This window comes from Oryza sativa, chromosome 3 (genome assembly GCF_034140825.1).
Source record: "Oryza sativa Japonica Group chromosome 3, ASM3414082v1".
Lineage (NCBI taxonomy): Eukaryota > Viridiplantae > Streptophyta > Magnoliopsida > Poales > Poaceae > Oryza > Oryza sativa.
In genome coordinates this window covers 12,069,792-12,089,371 of record NC_089037.1, presented here as the reverse complement: position 1 = coordinate 12,089,371, position 19,580 = coordinate 12,069,792, and the positions used below count along the sequence as shown (strand labels likewise).

General features: G+C 45.0%; 4 protein-coding genes across 7 annotated transcripts; 3 read left to right on the top strand and 1 right to left on the bottom strand.

Annotated features, from left to right (window-relative positions):
- Positions 1 to 4,565: 4,565 nt before the first annotated feature.
- On the top strand, positions 4,566 to 6,154 carry LOC136355528 (protein BIIDXI-like). The gene is made up of 2 exons (XM_066308221.1): positions 4,566 to 4,819; positions 4,941 to 6,154. The coding sequence occupies exon 2, from the start codon at positions 4,946 to 4,948 to the stop codon at positions 5,333 to 5,335; it is 390 nt and encodes a 129-aa protein (XP_066164318.1). The 5' UTR covers positions 4,566 to 4,819; positions 4,941 to 4,945; the 3' UTR covers positions 5,336 to 6,154.
- Positions 6,155 to 6,994: 840 nt separating this feature from the next.
- On the top strand, positions 6,995 to 12,479 carry LOC4332721 (probable apyrase 1). 2 transcript variants are annotated; one of them, NM_001417640.1, is made up of 9 exons: positions 7,016 to 7,772; positions 8,951 to 9,079; positions 9,189 to 9,245; positions 9,399 to 9,491; positions 9,743 to 9,948; positions 10,646 to 10,740; positions 11,495 to 11,712; positions 11,812 to 12,001; positions 12,090 to 12,479. In NM_001417640.1, the coding sequence occupies exons 1-9, from the start codon at positions 7,404 to 7,406 to the stop codon at positions 12,200 to 12,202; spliced, it is 1,470 nt and encodes a 489-aa protein (NP_001404569.1). In that variant the 5' UTR covers positions 7,016 to 7,403; the 3' UTR covers positions 12,203 to 12,479. The 2 variants fall into 2 exon arrangements, with proteins under 2 accessions (XP_025879956.1, NP_001404569.1); XM_026024171.2 differs by lacking the exon at positions 8,951 to 9,079 and having other exon boundaries at positions 6,995 to 7,772.
- On the bottom strand, positions 12,438 to 15,171 carry LOC9270833 (transmembrane emp24 domain-containing protein p24delta9). Of its 3 annotated transcripts, XM_015777196.3 has the most exons (3): positions 14,627 to 15,171; positions 13,159 to 13,235; positions 12,776 to 13,076 (listed from the first exon to the last, which is right to left on the bottom strand). In XM_015777196.3, exons 1-3 carry the CDS (start codon positions 15,050 to 15,052, stop codon positions 12,932 to 12,934), a joined length of 648 nt encoding a protein of 215 aa, XP_015632682.1. In that variant the 5' UTR covers positions 15,053 to 15,171; the 3' UTR covers positions 12,776 to 12,931. The 3 variants fall into 3 exon arrangements, with proteins under 3 accessions (XP_066164857.1, XP_015632682.1, XP_015632684.1); XM_066308760.1 differs by lacking the exons at positions 12,776 to 13,076; positions 13,159 to 13,235 and adding an exon at positions 12,438 to 12,753; XM_015777198.3 differs by lacking the exons at positions 12,776 to 13,076; positions 13,159 to 13,235 and adding an exon at positions 13,544 to 13,894 and having other exon boundaries at positions 14,627 to 15,169.
- A 3,288-nt stretch (positions 15,172 to 18,459) lies between these two features.
- Positions 18,460 to 19,554, top strand: LOC4332720 (L10-interacting MYB domain-containing protein). The gene is made up of 2 exons (XM_015773315.3): positions 18,460 to 18,759; positions 18,838 to 19,554. Exons 1-2 carry the CDS (start codon positions 18,523 to 18,525, stop codon positions 19,402 to 19,404), a joined length of 804 nt encoding a protein of 267 aa, XP_015628801.2. The 5' UTR covers positions 18,460 to 18,522; the 3' UTR covers positions 19,405 to 19,554.
- The last annotated feature ends 26 nt before the right edge of the window (positions 19,555 to 19,580 follow it).

Genomic DNA, 19,580 nt, shown 5'->3' with positions numbered 1-19,580 from the left:
CCGAGCAATCCTCTCGTCTAGCGGGCATAGCCGATCGACGATCGATTTTTTTTTTACCTTTTAATTTAGGCTGAGTTTAGTTCTAATTTTTTTTTCAAACTTTCAATTTTTCCACCACATCAAAATTTTTCTACACACACAAACTTTCAACTTTTCCATCACATCGTTCCAATTTCAACCAAATTTTCAATTCTAGTGTGAAATAAACACACAATTTCAAAAATGAACTTTCAAGTTTATTTTAAAAATATGAACCTTTCCATCAAGCCAATCACCCCAACGTCCCAAAATAACATTATCATACAACATGCAGCGGGTGTCATATATAGTTTTATCCTAATACATTAGGAGAAGAACACTACCACACCAGCAAATTGTCGACACGACTAGGGTATTTGGATGTATGGGGATCGTTGGTATCAGGGTATATGCGAGATTGAGGTAAAAGAGATGGAGACATATAATTTTATACAGGTTCGGACCCCTATCTTACAGGTAATAGCCCTACATCCTGTTGGCCGAAGCTGGTGTTGTTCTTTATTCATCTGAATCACACAAGTACAATAATTAGGATAACATATCTAACTGTCGTCGACTTGGCGGCTAGATAACCAACTCGTAGTCGACGACAGGGTAATCTCCTCCTCGAATCCGTACTCGGTGAGATAAGAGATGGCGCTAGATCCCTCTTGCCGGCCCCTGTAGGTGCCAGATGGGGTATGGCTAGGCTCATCTCTGATGTCGAGATCTGGCAGCATATTGGCTTGTATTTGCTTCATAGATTGTGGTGGGTGTGTCCCCTCTTTTCCTAGGGGGGCTTGTATTTATACCCATAGAATCCTTCTTATCCAAGTAAGACTAGGGAGATAAATATAGATATGATCCGAGTAGTCCTTGTCGTTTACATATAGAACTCTACTCGTCATTCCTTATCCAGAACTCCTTCTATATACGAGGTTTGTTTCCGTATAAGACATGGTATGTGATGGGCCCTGCCGAGCTTAGTCGATTACTATTGGGTATGTGGTATCCATGACCCTGACACAAACCTACGCGCTAAATAACTCTGCCACGTTATTTAGATCGGTGTGACAGTATTGTTGGTCACGCTGGCTCGACTGATGTGGTTAAAAAAATTAGATCTTAAAATCAAGTCCTGAAAATGTTTGTATTAAAAATTAAAAATTTAAAAGTATAAAATTTTATTTTTTTTAAAAAAAAACTTGACATGGTAAAAAATTATCTCGGCATCCTGTTCACATCCACGCGCGGTGCCCTGTATCATGGAAGGAAGAGCTAAGTCCTCGTTCAGTTCGTGAAAAGGAAAATTTTTAGTGTCACGTCGGACGTTTGACCGGATATTGAATGGGGTTTTCGGACACGAATAAAAAAATAATTTCATAACTCGTCTGAAAACCACGAGACGAAACTTTTGAGCCTAACTAATCCATCATTAGCACATGTGGGTTACTATAGCACTTATGACTAATCATGGACTAATTATGCTCAAAAGATTCGTCTCGCGATTTTCATGCAAACTGTGCAATTAGTTTTTTATTTTATCTATATTTAATGCTTCATGTATGAATCCAAAGATTTTATGTGACATTTTTAGGAAAAAAATTTGAGAACTAATCAAGGCACGGGGTTTTGAGAAATCAAGAAAAGTAAGAGTACAACTAGAATTTTGAACACGATACGAGTACATAATTGCATGCTTGCATGCGTGCGGCTTCTTGATGCCGCGGGGTCGTGAACTGTGTTGTCACGAGCGATCGAGCATCTTTAATTCGCGCGCGTTTCATGAACCATGCGAAGGCTGCAATGCGTCGCTTCCATTTTTCTTCTCTGTTTTCACGAATAATAATACTGGTACTACTCAGGTTCAACAGTCTTTAACAAAGCCCTTTCCTAAGGCAGACAGACAAGTCCTTGCATGCATCACGGCCATGGAGGCTTTCAGGTAGATGTGACAACGCCTCGTTGCATTTGTCTCCCATTAGTTTATGGGACTAGTGTTATTTGTCTCTGTCCATATTCAAGCGATCCTAATGCATGGCTTCGTCTGCATAATCCGGATATATGCGCTAGCTTTGCTTTTGAAAAACAAATAATTCAAGTACAGTAGTAAGATTAATTAGTGTATCATGTGAGAGCCATCAGATCATACGGGCCTACGTGTTTCACAATAATGCCAATCCGACCTTGTCATTGTACGGCAGCCTTAAAATACACGAAATGACAAATGGCAAGCTTAATGGATTGCATATGACATTGCATCCACTTGACCTTAGTTTAGTTCCGTTTGGGTATGTGTTTCTGTGGCCCTTTAGCAAGGTCCAAGGCTCCTTTTATGAGATGCCACTGCAAGTGGATATGCAGCTGTGCACAAACAGGGAAAGGTAGCATATCTTTTAAATATAAAGTGGAATAATTAGGAGCTTACCCATTGAATCACCTGCGTGAGAGGCTAATTCCTTGAGATTTGACTATCTGAGAAAAATTAATACTCCATCTATTTCATCTATTTCAGGTTATAAGACCGTTTCAAGTTTAACTAAGTTATATACAAATATAGTAATATTTATAATACTAAATTAGTTTCATCAAATTAATAATTGAATATATTTTCATGATAAATTTATCTTGATTGAAAATGTTACCACTTTTTCTACAAACTTGGTTAAATTTAAAGAAGTTTGACTTGATCAAAGTCAAAACGTCTTACAACCTGAAACAGAGGGAGTAATTAAGAATTATAAATATATGTTAAATATTATAAAGATAATAAACATATACTGTATATGTTAAAATATTATGAAAATGACAATGGCACGATGATTTCATATGTTTTTATATTGAGCTTAAAATATAATAAATCATACATAACGGAGCATGCTTATGTCAAATTTAAGATCTAATTAATAATTGCTCACGGATAATATTAATGTACTGCCTTCGTTATCTAATATATGACGTTAGTTGGTTTAAAATTGGACTAATATTGTCATGCGTAGAAAAAGAAGTGAGTGCCATTTTTACATGTTAAACTTAAATATGTAGTATAGTAGTAGCTAGGTTAAAATTATATGGAATATCTTATCCTATCTTATCCAGTGAAAGCATAAAACATTTTTACTACGAGGATACGCCACATCTCATCAAGACATATTAGTCAAGGGATAAAGAGTGGATAAAAAGGTACACATGCATTGGAAAATGTTGAGTTATGATCCAAATTTATTTGCACTTAATAAAGGCCAGCTTCTGTCGTAGTGGAGCGGAGGCTTGTCGCCGGGAGGCTTGGGCCGGATCGTCATCCCTTTTAGGGTTCCACCATATATATATACCTCTTGTAAGCCGTCGTGCGACAATGTAACCTTACCTCAGATATAGTGAAGAATTTTGCTGGCTGGCGCCCGTGGTTTTGTCTCTACTGCTTTGAGAGGGTTTTCCACGTTAAATCTCATGTATTCTGTGATTGATCTATTATTTTTTTATCATTTGTTCGCCTATCATTTCCTAACAGAAACAACAAATGGATAAACGTATGGGAATTTTCGAGGATTCTATTGCTTTCCTCTTAGACACGTGATAAAAAAGAGAGGGGGCAAAGAAAACAAAGAGAAAAACTTAGGAGACTTATAGTGATTTCTTATATAGTAACTAAATATATATATAGTTAGGTAGGCCAATTGATACTTTGAAAAAAAATAACTCATGCTAAAACCTTCAATTAACTAATATACCGTATACAAAAGTTATTATACGGGATTAAAAGTTGCACGAAGCATGATTACGTGGCTAGTATAGATGAAAGAAGAACCACCTGGATATCTTGAAAAAATATATACTGTACTAAATAAAACAATATAATAGCGGGTCTGTATGTGCATGTCTGGTCCATTTCGGCCCCTAATACAACGTGTAAACTTAACAGCGTGTTTGATTTGTTGTCCAAACCAACCCTAACATGATAAATCGAATATATTTCAGCTATCATTATGCTACTAAATTTTGGTAGCTCTGAAAATTTATACATTTAACAACTACACCAAAGTGGTTTCGAATAAATATTACCTCCACATCTTTTATCTTACCACTTTTGGTTACATCAAATTTTCGCCTCACGAAATATTACTAGGGTTGATTTTGGTTACGAAGTAGTACCCGGTTACTCATCATGTTTGGTAAACATAATATGATCGAGAGGGTAGTATAATCCTGTTACTCGTGTTTATTTTAGACGGACCGGTGTTGGACACGTTGTTATCGGATCCTATGCAAAAAGCCCATACCTCTAATGTCCGGTAGAGGGAAAAAGTGCACCGAAGGTCCCTCAACTTGTCATCGGGATAGAAAAACATCCTTGAACCGCAAAATCAGATACGCGGGGTCCCTTAACTATACAAAACCGGTCACCCGAGGTCTTTCGGTGGTTTTGACCCCGGTTTTGGCTTACGTGGCGGCTGAGTCAGCATGGGTCTCACGTGGGCCCCACATGTCAGCATGATACACGTCATCTCTCTTTCCCCTTTCTTTTTTCTCTTCCTTTTTTTTACTCCATCTAGGCGTTCCTCGCCAAGCTTGCCGACGACCTGGGCGTCGTGCTGCGTGCTATGCTCGCCAAGGAGGAGCTGGCCACGGTCGGCAACAACGGGTCCGAGCGGCTGGGACTCCTACTCCTGGGCCTTCAAGGCCAAGCACAGCGTCGTGTTGTTCATCGTCCACAACCCCGGTGTCTCTGATGACGAAGCTCGCGGCCCCCTCATCGACTCGTTCGCCATTAAGACCCCGCAACCTCCTCAAAGAACGAAAGGTAATTAACTAATTGAGCCGGGTGCTAACCTCTCCACAAAGCTGCTATCAGTGTGCATCTCTACAAAATTGAATACAATTAGGATGTGCTCACAGTGAAATAATCGAACAAACTGAACCAGGTAACATGCTGAAGAATGGGGGCTTTGAGGAGGGCCCGTACATCTTCCCCAACACGTCCTGGGGCGTGCTGGTGCCGCCCATGGACGAGGACGACCACACGCCGCTGTCCCCGTGGACGATCCTGTCGACCACCAAGTCCGTCAAGTACATCGACGCGGTGCCGGGCGGCGCCCGCGCGGTTGAGCTGGTGTCCGGCATGGAGACGGCGATGGTGCAGGAGGTGAGCACCGTGCCCGGGCGGTCGTACAGGCTGGAGTTCTCCGTCGGGGACGCCAGCGACGGGTGCTCCGGGTCCCTGACCGTGCAAGCGTACGCGTGCGGAGATGAGAGAGGCGGCCGGCGCGGAGGCGGGAGGAGGGCGGCGCTGCTGGCCTGCTGCTGTCCCGTGCGGTGAGGAGGGCGGCCGTCTGCCGAGAAGACCGATGCCGGGACCACCGCCACGGCAGTCCGCTCCGTCGACGGGCGCACGGCCATCGCCGCGGCGTCGGGTGGGGTGGCTGCCATGGGCAACCCCACCGCCGCCGCCATCACCCAAGTCCTCCACAACAAGCAGGAGTTCCGCCTCACTGCCGGCGTCGACGACCTCCTCGTCGTCTCCATCGGCTCCGGCTCCTCCAGTGCCGCCCCTTCCGCCACCCCGTCCTCCAGGGGCCTCCTGCTGGGGCCGGTCGGCGAGGCCGACGCGGAGCTCGCGGCCGCGCAGGAGGTGGCCGTGGAGGTCGCGGCAAGCGCTGCGGGTCGTCCCGACGGCTGGCGAGGGAGGGAGAAACGGGGCACACCGTCGATGCGGCGGGGCCACCGCGCCGCGGCTGGACCCGGACGCGGAGGAGGAGGAGACGAGGAGGACGCCGACAACCACCATGGCAACGCCGACGACCACCATGCTCACCGGCCGCCGCGCGCTCGCACGCCGCCTTCGCCGCCCGCCGCCGCCCGTTCTTGCTACTCCCCTGCCGCAAAGAGAAGTAAAAAAAGAAGAGAAAAAAAGAAAAGGGAAAGAGAGAGATGACGTGGCACGCTGACACGTGGGTCCCACACTGACTCAGCTGCCATGTAGACAAAACCGGAGTCAAAACCACCGAAGGACCTCGGATGATCGGTTCCCGCGTATCTGGTTTTGTGGTTTGAGGATGTTTCTGTACCCCGATGACAAGTTGAGGGACTTTCGGTGCACTTTTTCCCCGGTAGAGTAATGTTCTGGCCCATTTACTCTGATCGCCTCCCACCCATCATCTCTCTTAATTTCCAACAAAGGCCCAACAAAATAATGCGCCAAACTAACGGCCCTTCAGTTTAAGCTCGATATCCTTCAATAGACCGGGTTCTTTTTCCTAGTAATGCTTTTCCCCTGGTAGATGTGTATTCAAATTTAAAATTTTTATTTTTTAGAAGCATAATAAAAAAGCATGTACCCGTAACACACACATAATCTCCTTTATGAACACGCGCACACCCTATCCCTATGAGCATATCCGAAAGACTGAACCGGTGTATTTTGAGATTGACAAAATCATCACAGACGCTTTGCTGATATATCTTAAGATTGACAAAATCACAACGTGCGCCGCGCTGTCCGGGTATGTTGCCTGCCACTGAAATAAACAATTAGTCGAAAATAGAAGCACGTGCGTCAAATCTAGTATGTGAACCAGAATGGGTTGGTTGCACCATTAAAAATCTAACCGGTTGAGCCGTGTTATCGGACGCCAAATGAGATCATTTTACCCCCTTTTTTTTACATATTTTCAAAACATAAGTTACTTCTTCTATTCACTTACAAAACACAGTACAAACGTAAACGCTCATATAAATATGCACACAATTATGACAAAAAGACAAAAAGAAGAAGAAGATGAGAGCACGATTATTGGCGTGACACGCAGTTTCAACCCAGAAAGGTACGTAAAAACCACCGGAGGCGGAGAGAGCCAAAGGCTGCAGCGTGCAGCCAAGTGGCGGCCGCGGCCCAAGGCGCACCTCCCGTTCCCATTCCCGTCCCCGGAGACGCGACGCGAGCGAGCGAGACAAACCACCTCGTCCCGACTCCCGAGCCGAACCGCACCGTCCGATCCGTCCCGGTCTCGCTCTCCCCGAGCGGCGCGCGCGACTCCACCACGAATCCGTCCTCCCTGATCGAACCACCACCGATCCGCCTACCTCGCCGCTCCGATCGCTCGCACCGCACGCAATGCCGCCCCGGCGCCGAGCGCACCGCCGGTCGCCGTGAGCCGCGACGGGGGAGATCTCGCGCAGCCGCACCTCCAGCCACGCGCCCCCACGAGGCCGAGGCCGCGCGCCGCGGCCGCACCCGACCCGCCGCCCTGGAGCCGCCGCAGCAGGAGGCGGTGAAGCCGTCCCCGACCAACGGCCGCATCCGCTACCGCTCGCCCTCGGCGGCCGACCTACTCCCGGCCGATGACCTCGCCGCCGCCGCCGGCCCCTCCGCCGCGGATGCCGCGAGGATGCGCCGCTTCTCGGCCGCCGCCGGGGCGCGGCAGCAGCAGCAGCAGGGGGAGGCCGTGTCCGACCGCGTCCTCCGCTTCCGCGGGGTCCTCGTCGTGGTGCTCGCGCCGGTGCTCCTCATCTCGCTCGTGCTCCTTCTCATGCCTCGCGCGCCCGCCTCCGCTACCGTCGAGGGCTCTGCCGGTGAGCTCGTCGCCGCTGCCGGACGGAGGTGGGGCCCCCGGGCCGTCAGCGGACTTGGGGACGGATCCACCAGGTACGCTGTGATATTTGATGCCGGGAGCTCCGGGAGCCGCGTGCACGTGTACTGCTTCGATGGGAACCTGGATCTGCTGCCTATTGGAAAGGAAATCGAGCTGTTCAAGCAGGTGAATTGGCCGCGTTTCATTTTTGGTTGATTATCTTTAGTTGTGAAATATGGGGTGCTATCAGGTGGATCCGATCGGGATAGGTCTTGTTATGATCTTATATTAGCATGCTTATAGGGATAATTGATCCTGGTTAGAATTTGAAATGGGATCATTTCGTTTCTGCAAAGCAAGCACATGTGAGTAACATACTATGAAATGCTGAACTGTAGCATTTGGTGCTGACATTGCTAGTTGGTGACAGCAAGCCGTTAAAACCATGAAACCACCTATTGATGTTCACAGCTATTTAACAATTTAACCTGTCTTTGTTATTATGCCTGGCTTGCTGCAATTAGGCGCACTGCTTAAGTTTAGAATGCCTGTGATCAGATGCATTGCTTCATATTCAGCCAGGCAACGTTGTAAGTGTGACACATAATTAGCTGGTCTTTTGTAAGAGTATTGAGACAAAAGATACGGTGTAGAAAATAATCTTTGTGAATTTTTTTAACTTCAAATTTAAGACTACTTAGTACTGAACTGGGTTGTATTTCCAAACTAGCTGAAACTAGTGGCAAGCAAATACACATATATGTGGATGCCATCCAGATGCTCCAATATTTTTGCAAGTGCATTAATATTTGGGAAAATTTTCTAGGAACAATGCAATTTGCAAACATGTATAGATTGGAAAACAGCATTCAGGTGAGAATTGGGACCAAGGTCGATATGTCATTGACATATCAATGTGATTTTACAACATGCGATCTTTCTAGTGTTATTGATCAGTTTACCCCTTTATATTATTTGAAGATGGACGTTGAATTAAAATCTGAGAGTGTATGAACATTCTTATATACTGTAGATAACTGTTCTCTGAAATTTGTATAAATTGCTGACAGGCACTGGGCCTTGGGCTATATATGCCGGGTAAAGCTTATCTGAAGCTTTAAAGTATGTGTCGATTATAGATTTCTAGGTAGATACATTGTAAAATTGCCAAGAGCTACATCCTGTTCAGAGAAGTATGCACCACTAGTTTACTTCCTTGATTAAGATGTTCTACTTCTCGAAAAATTTCATGCATACAGTTGTTGCGGAGACTCCTAACTTCTAAATATAAATGAAGAAGGATAGAACTGGGGGAATGTACAATTTTATCTGAACCTTCATCCTTTTCTCTTGCCTCTTGCCAGAAAAAACCAGGCCTCAGTGCCTATGCCATGGACCCACAAGAAGCTGCTAAGTCACTTGTTTCTCTTCTAGAGGAAGCTGAAAAAGTAATTCCTGTGGAATTACGTGAGCAAACTCCTGTCAGGGTTGGGGTGGGTGGAGGCCATTCTATTTCACTCTATGGAATGGAAGCTGAAAAACACATTTTTTTGACTTTCCATAACATCTTTTTTCTGTGAAGTGATGTTCACCCTTATGCAGGCTACTGCAGGCCTGAGAGCATTAGGGACTGAAAAGTCTGAAGAAATTTTGCAAGCGGTAAATTGTCCTTGTGATAAGCTAGCTGTAGCATATCTTATTCCTGTCAAGATTGGACTGCCTTTTTTTATTATAATCTCACTTGAGATTGTAAGATTTATTATGCTTTGTACTCTCTTGTAATTTTTGTTACTTGGTCATTGAATTCTTTAGGTAAGGGATCTTCTTCAAGACAAGAGCTCTTTCAGATCCCAACCAGAATGGGTTACCGTTCTAGATGGATCTCAGGAAGGTGCATTCCAGTGGGTATGGAAAGTTAATTTGTTTCTATGCCCCAGATCATTATCTTATTTAGTCTATTTTAGCAAATATAAAAAGGTTCTATGATTGGTGTTCCTTTGGATTTAGCAATGTTCATTGCCACCACTTGCCTGCTTGCCCCTTCTTATATGGAAGTACAAAGTTGTCCGTACTCCATATGCTGCTCTTTTTGTACTCCATACAAAAAAAAAAAAAAATCAACATGATTACATGAGTGCTTCTTTGCTGTTTTTTAGGTTACCATCAATTATCTGTTGGGAAATTTGGGAAAGCCTTACTCACACACGGTTGGAGTGGTTGATCTAGGTGGTGGTTCTGTCCAAATGGCTTATGCCATCTCAGAGAAGGATGCAGGAAAGGCTCCTCCAGTTGCAGAAGGTGAAGATTCATATGTGAAGGAGCTTCTACTTAAGGGAACAACATATTATCTTTATGTTCACAGGTACACGTCAAATGGTTTGTTGCATTCCAGTTTTTTACAGATATTTTACATCGTTATTATTTGTACCAAGATATCGTACTAATGATGTCTAAAATCTGTCATAAGTATTGAAATATTGGCGAAACTAATTTTTGACTAGTCTTTATTTCTAGTAGGATTGCCTTGCAGTATCTTGTAATTTTTTTTTAATCTCAATCCTTAGGTGTTTTAGAACTGTAAAGAGAGGAACCCTGACATTATTTAGGAAGCTGCAACTAGAAGCTGATCATTACAGAAATAGAATAAAGCACACCTGGGCTAAAAGAAAGTTGAGAAGTTGAACTAGTAACTTAAGGATATTGTTTCCTTGCAATGCAGATGTCAGTACATATGTCCTTCAATTGATTTTATTACTTCTTGCTGTTACTTTCAATGGGACATGAACAATGTTGTTGACAATATTCTGATGAACTGTTGTTGGCACTGGCATCGCAAAATCTATTCCATCTATGAAATCAGTGAAGATTGTACATATGACTGCAAAGTGATTTCTGCACTGTTATTTACACTGCGATTCCAATCTATCACTTCTTTTTGTTACTCTAAATCTGACATGGAAATGGAACATTTTCTTTTTACCACATTTTGATGAACAAATGTTGGAACCAACATCACAAGTAAAAGATCATGGAATAACAAGAAACATTGCTTTCTACAGTTATTTGCGTTATGGATTGCTGGCGGCTAGAGCAGAGATCTTAAAAGCAGGTGAAGGCAATGATTACCGCAACTGTATGTTGGAAGGACATCATGGTATGGTTGCCCGCATCTTCTTTAATCCACAAAGCCAACATGATATTATCTTCATCTGCCTGCTTGGAAATTTAAATAGATTTCCTGTGAACTTCATTGAAACTATGTCAACATGAAAGAGCAAAAGCTCATTATTGAAACAGAAACCAAGATACAGAATGTCATTTGGATTTCCTTGAGAAATTCTGCAATCATCGAATATTAGTTAAGATCATTTTCGATATTCTGAAGGCCTTGGTAAAAGAATGACTATTCTATTGGCAAATTATGGTCGCAATGTATAAATTTAGAAAATATGTATACACACACGCACCATTTACCCCATAATTGTTTTCTGAGTAAATTTCACAAACTGCAATTGTTTGTTCAAAACTATCATTATGCTATAACGTTAACTAGGTATTTCACAAAGCTGCAATAACAACAAATAATTTCATCAGAAACTGCAATTTTATTCACTCTGTGCGTGTCACATCTGGGTCCAATTTACAACAGCATGAGTATTTCATGTGTATATGACAGGTGGGCCCAAACTTGTCAAACAGATAAAATTTGCAGCTTTTTGATAAAATCATATATGCTATAGTTGGAGTTATCTGAAATGCTTGGTTAAATTTGTAACATACTGATAATTTTAACAAAATAGTTGTAGCTTTCTGAAATTCTCTCCTTTTTTTTTTGTTCAGTTGTATCAATTTACGTTTTCTTGGAAAGATGGTACCGGATTCTAATTGTCCTTGTAAATTGTACACAGGACAATACAGATATGGTGACGATATATTCGAAGCATCAGGTTTGTCATCTGGTGCAAGTTATTCCAAGTGCAGGGCTGTTGCTGTGAGAGCTCTCAAAGTTGACGAACCAGCATGCACTCACATGAAATGTACATTTGGTGGTGTGTGGAATGGTGGTGGAGGAGATGGGCAGAAGAATCTTTTTGTTGCATCATTTTTCTTCGATCGGGCTGCTGAGGTAAGTCCTTGTGGCAACAAAACTTTTGAATCTACCAGTAGCTGATTACTGTTGGATCACTGGCGCAATACATCTAGTTGCCTCTTGTTCTCTGCTCAGGCCGGTTTTGTAAACCCGAAGGCACCATTTGCTAAGGTTAAACCCTCAGACTTCGAAGAAGCTGCACGACGTGTTTGTAAACTGAATGTGAAGGATGCACAGGCCACCTACCCGGATGTTTCAGAGGAGAACGTTCCATACCTTTGCATGGATCTAGTCTACCAGTACACGTTACTTGTGGATGGATTTGGTATATCTTAATGCAAAGTGAAAAAAAACACGATACTTTTTGTAAGATTTAGACATTTTTAAATTCATTCTGTTTGCTGTTCTTTCAGGTGTGGATCCCTACCAGGATATTACATTGGTAAAGAAGGTGCCTTATAGCAATTCATTTGTTGAAGCAGCATGGCCCCTTGGTAGTGCCATTGAGGTTGCATCTTCATCATAGCAGAAATAGCTTGGCTATAACTTATGAAAGAAAGGAAGGTCTCAGCATATAGTTTTGGCTTAGTTCACCGACTTAGTAGGGAGTGTAGATCCTATGTTTGAGGTTAGATTCTTTTTTTACTTGATTCACCATTTGTTGTCCATTTTCGATTCTATTTGTTTGGCCGCCTACACCTTGACGTACACATGAGGAATATAGCTTGCAGATGTTAAGTACTGACCATTGTAAGGATTTTTTTTTTGTATTAATGCAAAGCCATATCAGAGCCTTTTTTTCATTCTTTTGGACTTATAATCTGATGCATAGATGTGTCTCCTTCAGTCCCATTTCTGTTATGTACTTATGCGGGCTTTAGTTTCATGAAAATATGCCGGCATTGTGACCCTTTTGTTAGCTTGGTATAATTTACAGAAAGCATCGAACATCCCAAAGACTAAACATGTGTATAGCTTGGTGAGCGCTCTTCCGTAAACCGCCAAATGACACCAGGCACTTTCAAGGTCTGGAACTCTTGGAGCACATTACCGATAAGTGAAACAGCCAACAAAATGCTGCAGAAAACAAGCAAACGTATGAGATGGACTTGCACTAATTTCCTTTCTGAAGAATAAATGTACAGTGATGAACTCGGAGAGAGGCAAGACCCTCCGAGTTCATTATATTTGTACATGATTTTTTTTTTGAAAAAAAAAATCAGTAAGGCATGGCCCTCCTTGTTCCATCTAGTCCCTAAAGTATGTGTCTTTTTTGGAAGAAAGTCTTTAGATGCCACAGCTGCAGCCCTGCAACTCCAACGCAAACTGCCAGCGATAGCAGGGTGAACGAGTGTATTTTCATGGTCGTGTCTTCGTTGAGCTTTTGCATCTCACCCTCGCTGGCAGAGAAAAAAAAAAGAGATCAATAAGCAACAATGTTACATTGGAAAGAGAACTTGGAATAGTCTTCGAGTACCGTACCTCCGTCGGAGAGAAATCATCTCTTCATGTATGAGCCGAGTAGAAACCTCCAATTTCTTCAACTCTCCAATCATCGACTAGGAAAGGACATTCGAAAATGAAAAAAAAATATCGTACAGGACTGATTCGAAAATGAAAATTCTTATAATACTGCTTTTAGACCTCCCATGAGAGAATTAAATTTAAAAATACACTGTTCATACAATTTTTTCTCAGTATTATTCGACATGCAAATTTTTTTTATAAAAATATACCGTCGGTCTCGCTCAACCATTGCGCGAAAATGACATCGCGGACGGTATCGCGCAGGGAAAGCGCGAGACCGCACGGTCTCGTGGAATGGAAGAGCGAGACCAAACGGTCTCGCAAAATCAAACAACTATAGTATCCAACGGCTCGATTTGATTAGGGATTAATTATTTAATATACAATTAGCTAATAATAATTAGCGGTTAATTATCCTAATCAGTGATTAATCAAATCACTAATTAGGATAATTAATCACTAATTAGAATTAACCGCTAATTACATCGGCATTGAACCGCTATCGCTCATGCAATGAGCGAGACCGCGAGACATCCCTTTCAATCTGCTCAGTATTGATATTCTAATCCACGAGATCGCGCGGTCTCGCGCTGATGCCCGCGCGGCTCGCGCTTTCTGCGTGCGATACCGCCTGCGACGTCATTCCCACGTCGTTTTCGTGCAACGGTTGTGCGAGACCGACGGTTTATTTCTGTAAAAAATTTTGCATCCCGAATATTCGTGAGAAAAAATCGAATGAATAGTATATTTTCAAATTTAATTCTCCCTTGAGATTAAATTACATCCTACTGAGCTCAACACAATGAATAGGCACATTTCTAATCTTTGAACGTCAGCTATTAAAAAACAGACTAAATTATAGTAACCTAAAATCAGATTAGACACCTCTACTACAAATCTCGATAAAGCCAGTACATATTCGTAGTACGGATATATCCTATCTTATTCTATGCTGTTATATTTTGAGACAGAGGCACTACATGCTACCATTGTTCACCTAATTTTGACTTTCAACTTACAGAAGCGTGTGCATCTACATTCCTAATCCCCATTATGCTTGTGTGAATTACAATGAAGTGAAACATCAAAATCACCTGTACACACTGCATTTGGCACCAGAATCACCTTCACGCACCACACGGATCAATCACTTCCATTTTCATTGACCATCTAAATGAGATTTGTAGTTGTCTTATTTCCGTTTCATAAACGGAACACGCGGACAAATTTCTAAACAAACCGCTGGACGAAATCTAAAATACATTAAACCCATTAATTACTTATAGCTTTGTCCAGCACTATATCGACACAAATTTTGTAGCTTAAATTAAATCTGATCTTTACACTATCTGATCTAGTGACAACTAATCTGCAAGTAGTAGTAGTGGAGAGAGAGAGAGAGAGAGAGAGAGAGAGAGCATACATCGATGTGGCCTTCCTTGGCGGCTGCGACGGCTGGCGGGGAGCCGGCACCACCGGCGTGGTCGCGGACTTCGGTGGTCCACTGCACGTCGATGGAGACAATGGCGCCGCGCAAGTAGCGTGGCGTCCAGAAGCAGGCGGTGTACCTGCCGTCCTCCGCCGCCTCGAACCTGAACTCCCCGGCCTCCACGCCCTCCGTCAGGTGCAGCTCCTCGCCGCGGGGCCCCGCCACGCGCGCCGAGACCGCGGAGGACGCCGCCGACGTGGCCTCGGCCACGCGGTACGACGCGTGGGAGAGCGCGCCGCGGCGGAGCTCCTCGGTCAGGCACTTGGAGCCGCCCGATGGCACGTCGAACACCAGGGCGTCGACGTCGGCGGCGGTCGCGGCCAGGAGGATGACGGCGAGGAGAGACCTCGAGGCGGTCATTCCACTTGCGAGATGAGATCTAGCTGCCGGTCATGGAAGTCACTGGAAGGAACGCTCGAAGCATGGGAGGGCGGGATAGCTGTAACTGCAGGCTGCAGACCTATCATCCCTTCGTGTCATTTTAGGTGTAATTGCGGTTTTCTTTCTTGAACATTTGATAATTTTTAATATTATTAGATGATAAAACACAAATAATAACTTATTTTTAAATTTTATCATATTTTTTTAAAATAAAACTTTTGGTTAAACGTTGGGCAAAGAAACCTACAATTACACTTAGGATAGAGAGAGTAGAAGAAAAGCTTACATTTTTTTTGGAACATAATAAAAATGTATATACTCATAACACATGTACATCCCTATAAACGTACACACCCTACTCCTCTAAACACCTTCAAAAGACTGGCCATTTTTTAAATTGACGAAGTCACTACGGACATCTCGTTGTCGACATTTTTTTAGATTGACGAAGTCACTACGGACTTGTCGACGGATACGTCGCCTACCATTAAAATAATAATTAGCTATAAATGAGAGCACTCATGTTAAATTTAGGATTTGATTGTGGGTGAACTGGTTCCACTATAAGAAACCTAACCAGTTGTGCTACGCTTACTTCACGAATAAAAGTTGATTGATTGCATGTCAAATGGCTCATTAGCGATCAAATAATAATTTATAAATACTGATCCCTCAGTCCCAAAATATAACAACTTTGAGCACTTAGGATTTGTTGCACAATATAACAACTTATTCACCAACATTCCCTTCACAATCAATCATAATCTTCTGTCATTCACTTTTCTCACCTACCTCCATTTCTCAGCCAATCATAACCCATTCCTATTTAATTCTACATATTTTCTTAATAACCGTATCCAATATATTCTGGGACGGAGGGGGTAGAACTTATATATAAGATACTTAGCGACTAAAGATCTGTTTGGAAAATTGATGATGCAGCTGCTGGCTTGGTGTTTATATGTTTGCAGCGCTTTTCGTGCTGGCTGCGCTATAACTATAGCCAAACAGAGCCCTAAAATGTCAATGCTAAAAAAAATAATTAAATATTATCTTTGAAAATATCCTAAAAATAACTTTAAATTTAAATTTTGTCAGCGGTTGATACATTGTAGAGTAAAAGATGAGATTATCAAATTATATTAGGCTTCACCCAAATGGCACTTCGTAAATGTTACCCTTAACCCATGTCTACATGTTAGAATACCACCAGAGACCAAACTAGTTTTCGGCTCCTTCCTAATCTTCTCTCCCCATAAATTTTACTAGTTGCCATTCAATTCATCGGGTTTTTTTTTTAGAAATTACCTCAAATTCACCCTTCTTTTAAAACGTGTCACCGAAGTATAAATGGCTAAAAGGCCCAAGGCCCGACAACCTGGCCCACGGCATGGCATTTTGGTCCGGCCCAAGCACGGCACGGCCCGACGGGGGTTGGACCCATGCTGGTCCGGCCCGACCACCGGGTCGTGCCTGGGCCCCTCCACTGGCACGTTGGGCTGGCCCGGCACGGCCCGACTACTGGTGGGCCGTGCCTAGGCCAGAGGTGCAATCCATGGGCCAGCACGGTCTGGCACGATGTGCCGACCGGGCCGTGCCAGCCTGATGGCTGGTGGGCTGTGCCTAGCCGTGCCTGGGCCGGGCCTTTTAGCCATCTATACATCGAAGATGTGAATTTCTCGATTTCGTGCCACTCCTTCTGCCCTTCCGCACCATTCGTCTGATGCCCATCGCCACTTCAGGATGCCATCACCATGTGCGAGCCGCCAATTCAAACTCTTTGTCTGTTGTTGTAGGCTGACGCAACTGCAATGGCAACATATCCGCTGTCTCCTCCTGCTGCTAGGTAGTAGGCAATGGACCGACTGCAAGCACTACTCGAGGTTGAGCCTGGGATAGCTCAGGCGAAGACTGACTTGGGGATGGCGGGTAGAGGTTGAACCAACAGCTCGAGAACAATGGTGGTATCCCGGATTAGTGGCGGCCAAGCTCGCGGACGACGCAAGCGGGTTATGGGGCAAGCGGCAGCTATTGACCAAGCTTGGGAATGGCACAAGCTCAGGGAAGACGCGAGCGGGGTACGACACATGCAGTGGCTAAGCTTAAGCTCAGGTATGATGACTCGTTGGCGTCGAACGGTTATGCACGGATAGTGCCCGGTTTAGATGGTGAAATCTTTTAGGATGGGCCAAAAAATTTTGGCATGGGGCCACTTTTTGCGTTTTGTGAACTAAACGGGGGGCAAAATTTTTTGGCAGATGTGCAATTACTGTTCACCCATGGACGAGTAGTACCCCTCACCCTGCTCCTCGTCGCTCCACCAAAATCCCCAACACAGCCGCTCGCCCCTTCGTTCGTCCCACCGCTGCTGCATGCCATCCCTGACACCGCCCCCTCCCAGATCGACCCCCTCCTCCCCTACGCTCGCCCTCCTTCTCTCAGCCGCCTCTCGCCCTCCCTAAAATAGCCAGCCGCCGCTCGCTGTCCGTGAGACCCCCGCCGCCCAGATCCAGCAGGTTCTGCTGCTCCGGCATTCGTTGCTCATAGCGGAGCCGCCCGTCGTCTCTCACACCGCCGCCGCCCAACTCCAATTCTTCCACCGCTTGTGTGGTCGTCCCTCCCCCGCCGACACACGTCATCCCTCCAACCGCCGCCGCCCACCCTTCCGATTCACCGTCGGTGCCCAGATCCGCCTTCATTCCCGTGATGGCCAGCTACGGGGGCGGCTACAATGGCAACGAAGGCGGCAAAGGCCACGATGACGACGTGTACGGCCACGACGGCTGCACCAAGGACTTCCTTGCGTCCGGGCCTTGGTGCGCACGCCGAGGGGGCGCGGTCGGCGCTGACGCGGCGCATCCCCCGCCTGATTCCTCTAGCGGCAACACCTCCCGGGTGCGGTTCGAGTCGCTCGACCTCAACGACAGCGACGGGTGGCCAGAAATGGCTACGTACGCGAGCATGCTGCAGGCCGACGACGACAACATCGAAATTCCTCCACCGCCCGTTCAAGTTCCTCCCCGGCGAATATCTCGCACCCTCGGAATCCGGCCCACTCGCAGTGCGGGGGGAGGAGGAGTACAAGGCGCGGCCGCTGGAGGAGGACGAGCAGGGGCCGCAAGCGCTGGAGGAGGAGTCGCAGGCGCAGTCGTCGGAGGAGGAGGCGTGGCCGTGAGCGCACGGCCTGCATCACGCGCATCAGTGTGCCACAATGTCTCGGACCTTGCGGCCGAGCACTCCGATGCTAACGACGGTATTCCGGTACGTACAACAATTCCAATTACAATTGATTGCCTGCTTCCGACTAGTTTAAAATTTTGTTAAATGCAAACTTAGTTCACATGTTCGATGTTGTTTTCCATGACTATTGATGCATTTAGGTTAGGAAAGATAAGGCAAATTGGTCAGCGAGAAATACTCGCACCTTCTGTTCCATCTGGTGCCATCAAATGGACATAGGAAACTGTGTTCGCGGTATTATGCAAAAAAATGGCTGGAGGGACATCATTAAGAGGTACTTCCAAGCCACTGGTTTAGTTCACAACAGGGAGCAATTCATGGGGAGACACAGGCAGCTTAGGAAGCAATGGGCATTCTGTAATAAGCTTCGCTCCAGCTCTGGCTTAGGGAGGAACCCTGATGGGACTGTTGTCGCCGAAGATGATTGGTGGGCTGCCAACACCAAGGTAAATTGGTCATGTCTCTCTAATGTTGTGAACACATGTTAAGTTCAGCAGGTCATGACATGTGCTTTCGTTGGACAGGGACATCCCGATTGGAAGAAGTTCAGGAAAGGCTTGCCTGAATATTTGCCTGAAATGGACAGAATGTTTGAGGGTGTTGCAGTGGATGGTTCTACATCCTTTGTTGCGACTGCCGACCAGCCTGTAGAGTGTGACAGCTCTGATGAAGCGGATGATGATGAGGACGACGATGAGCTGACTCCTCTTAGTGTCGACAACAAAAGGACAAGCAGCACGAGCACCACAGCCTCGAGTCCAAGTAAGAAGTCTAGGAGTCCAGCAGTGAGGGTAATGGACAGAAACATGAGTGAGTACAACGAAATTTCAAGGAACAAACTCAGTGTCCTGCAGACCATGATGCAAGTAAAGCAGGATGCTATGCAAGAAGAACGCAAAGCTATTGAGCGGAAGGTGGCAAAGGTTAACGAGCTGGGAAAGGAGTGTGGGGTAACTCCCTCTGAGACCCCAACATTGTTCATGGGTGTCCTCGAAATCATCAAGTATCAAAGTGTGATGGACTTGTTCATTGTCACCGAGCCTGAAGGAAGGATGCTCATCATCAAGAAATATGCAGGGGTCGACAACTAGTCCAGCTAATGTTTTGTCATGGCTATATTTCCTACTTTATGTACTAATGGCCGTATGTTCACTCGGATGTATGGTGCATGTATTTGTGTGTTTGGACTATGTTCCCGATGTGTGTTATTTAAACATCAGCATGGTACTACTATTGATGAATTCTATGTATGCTGCTGATTTGAACT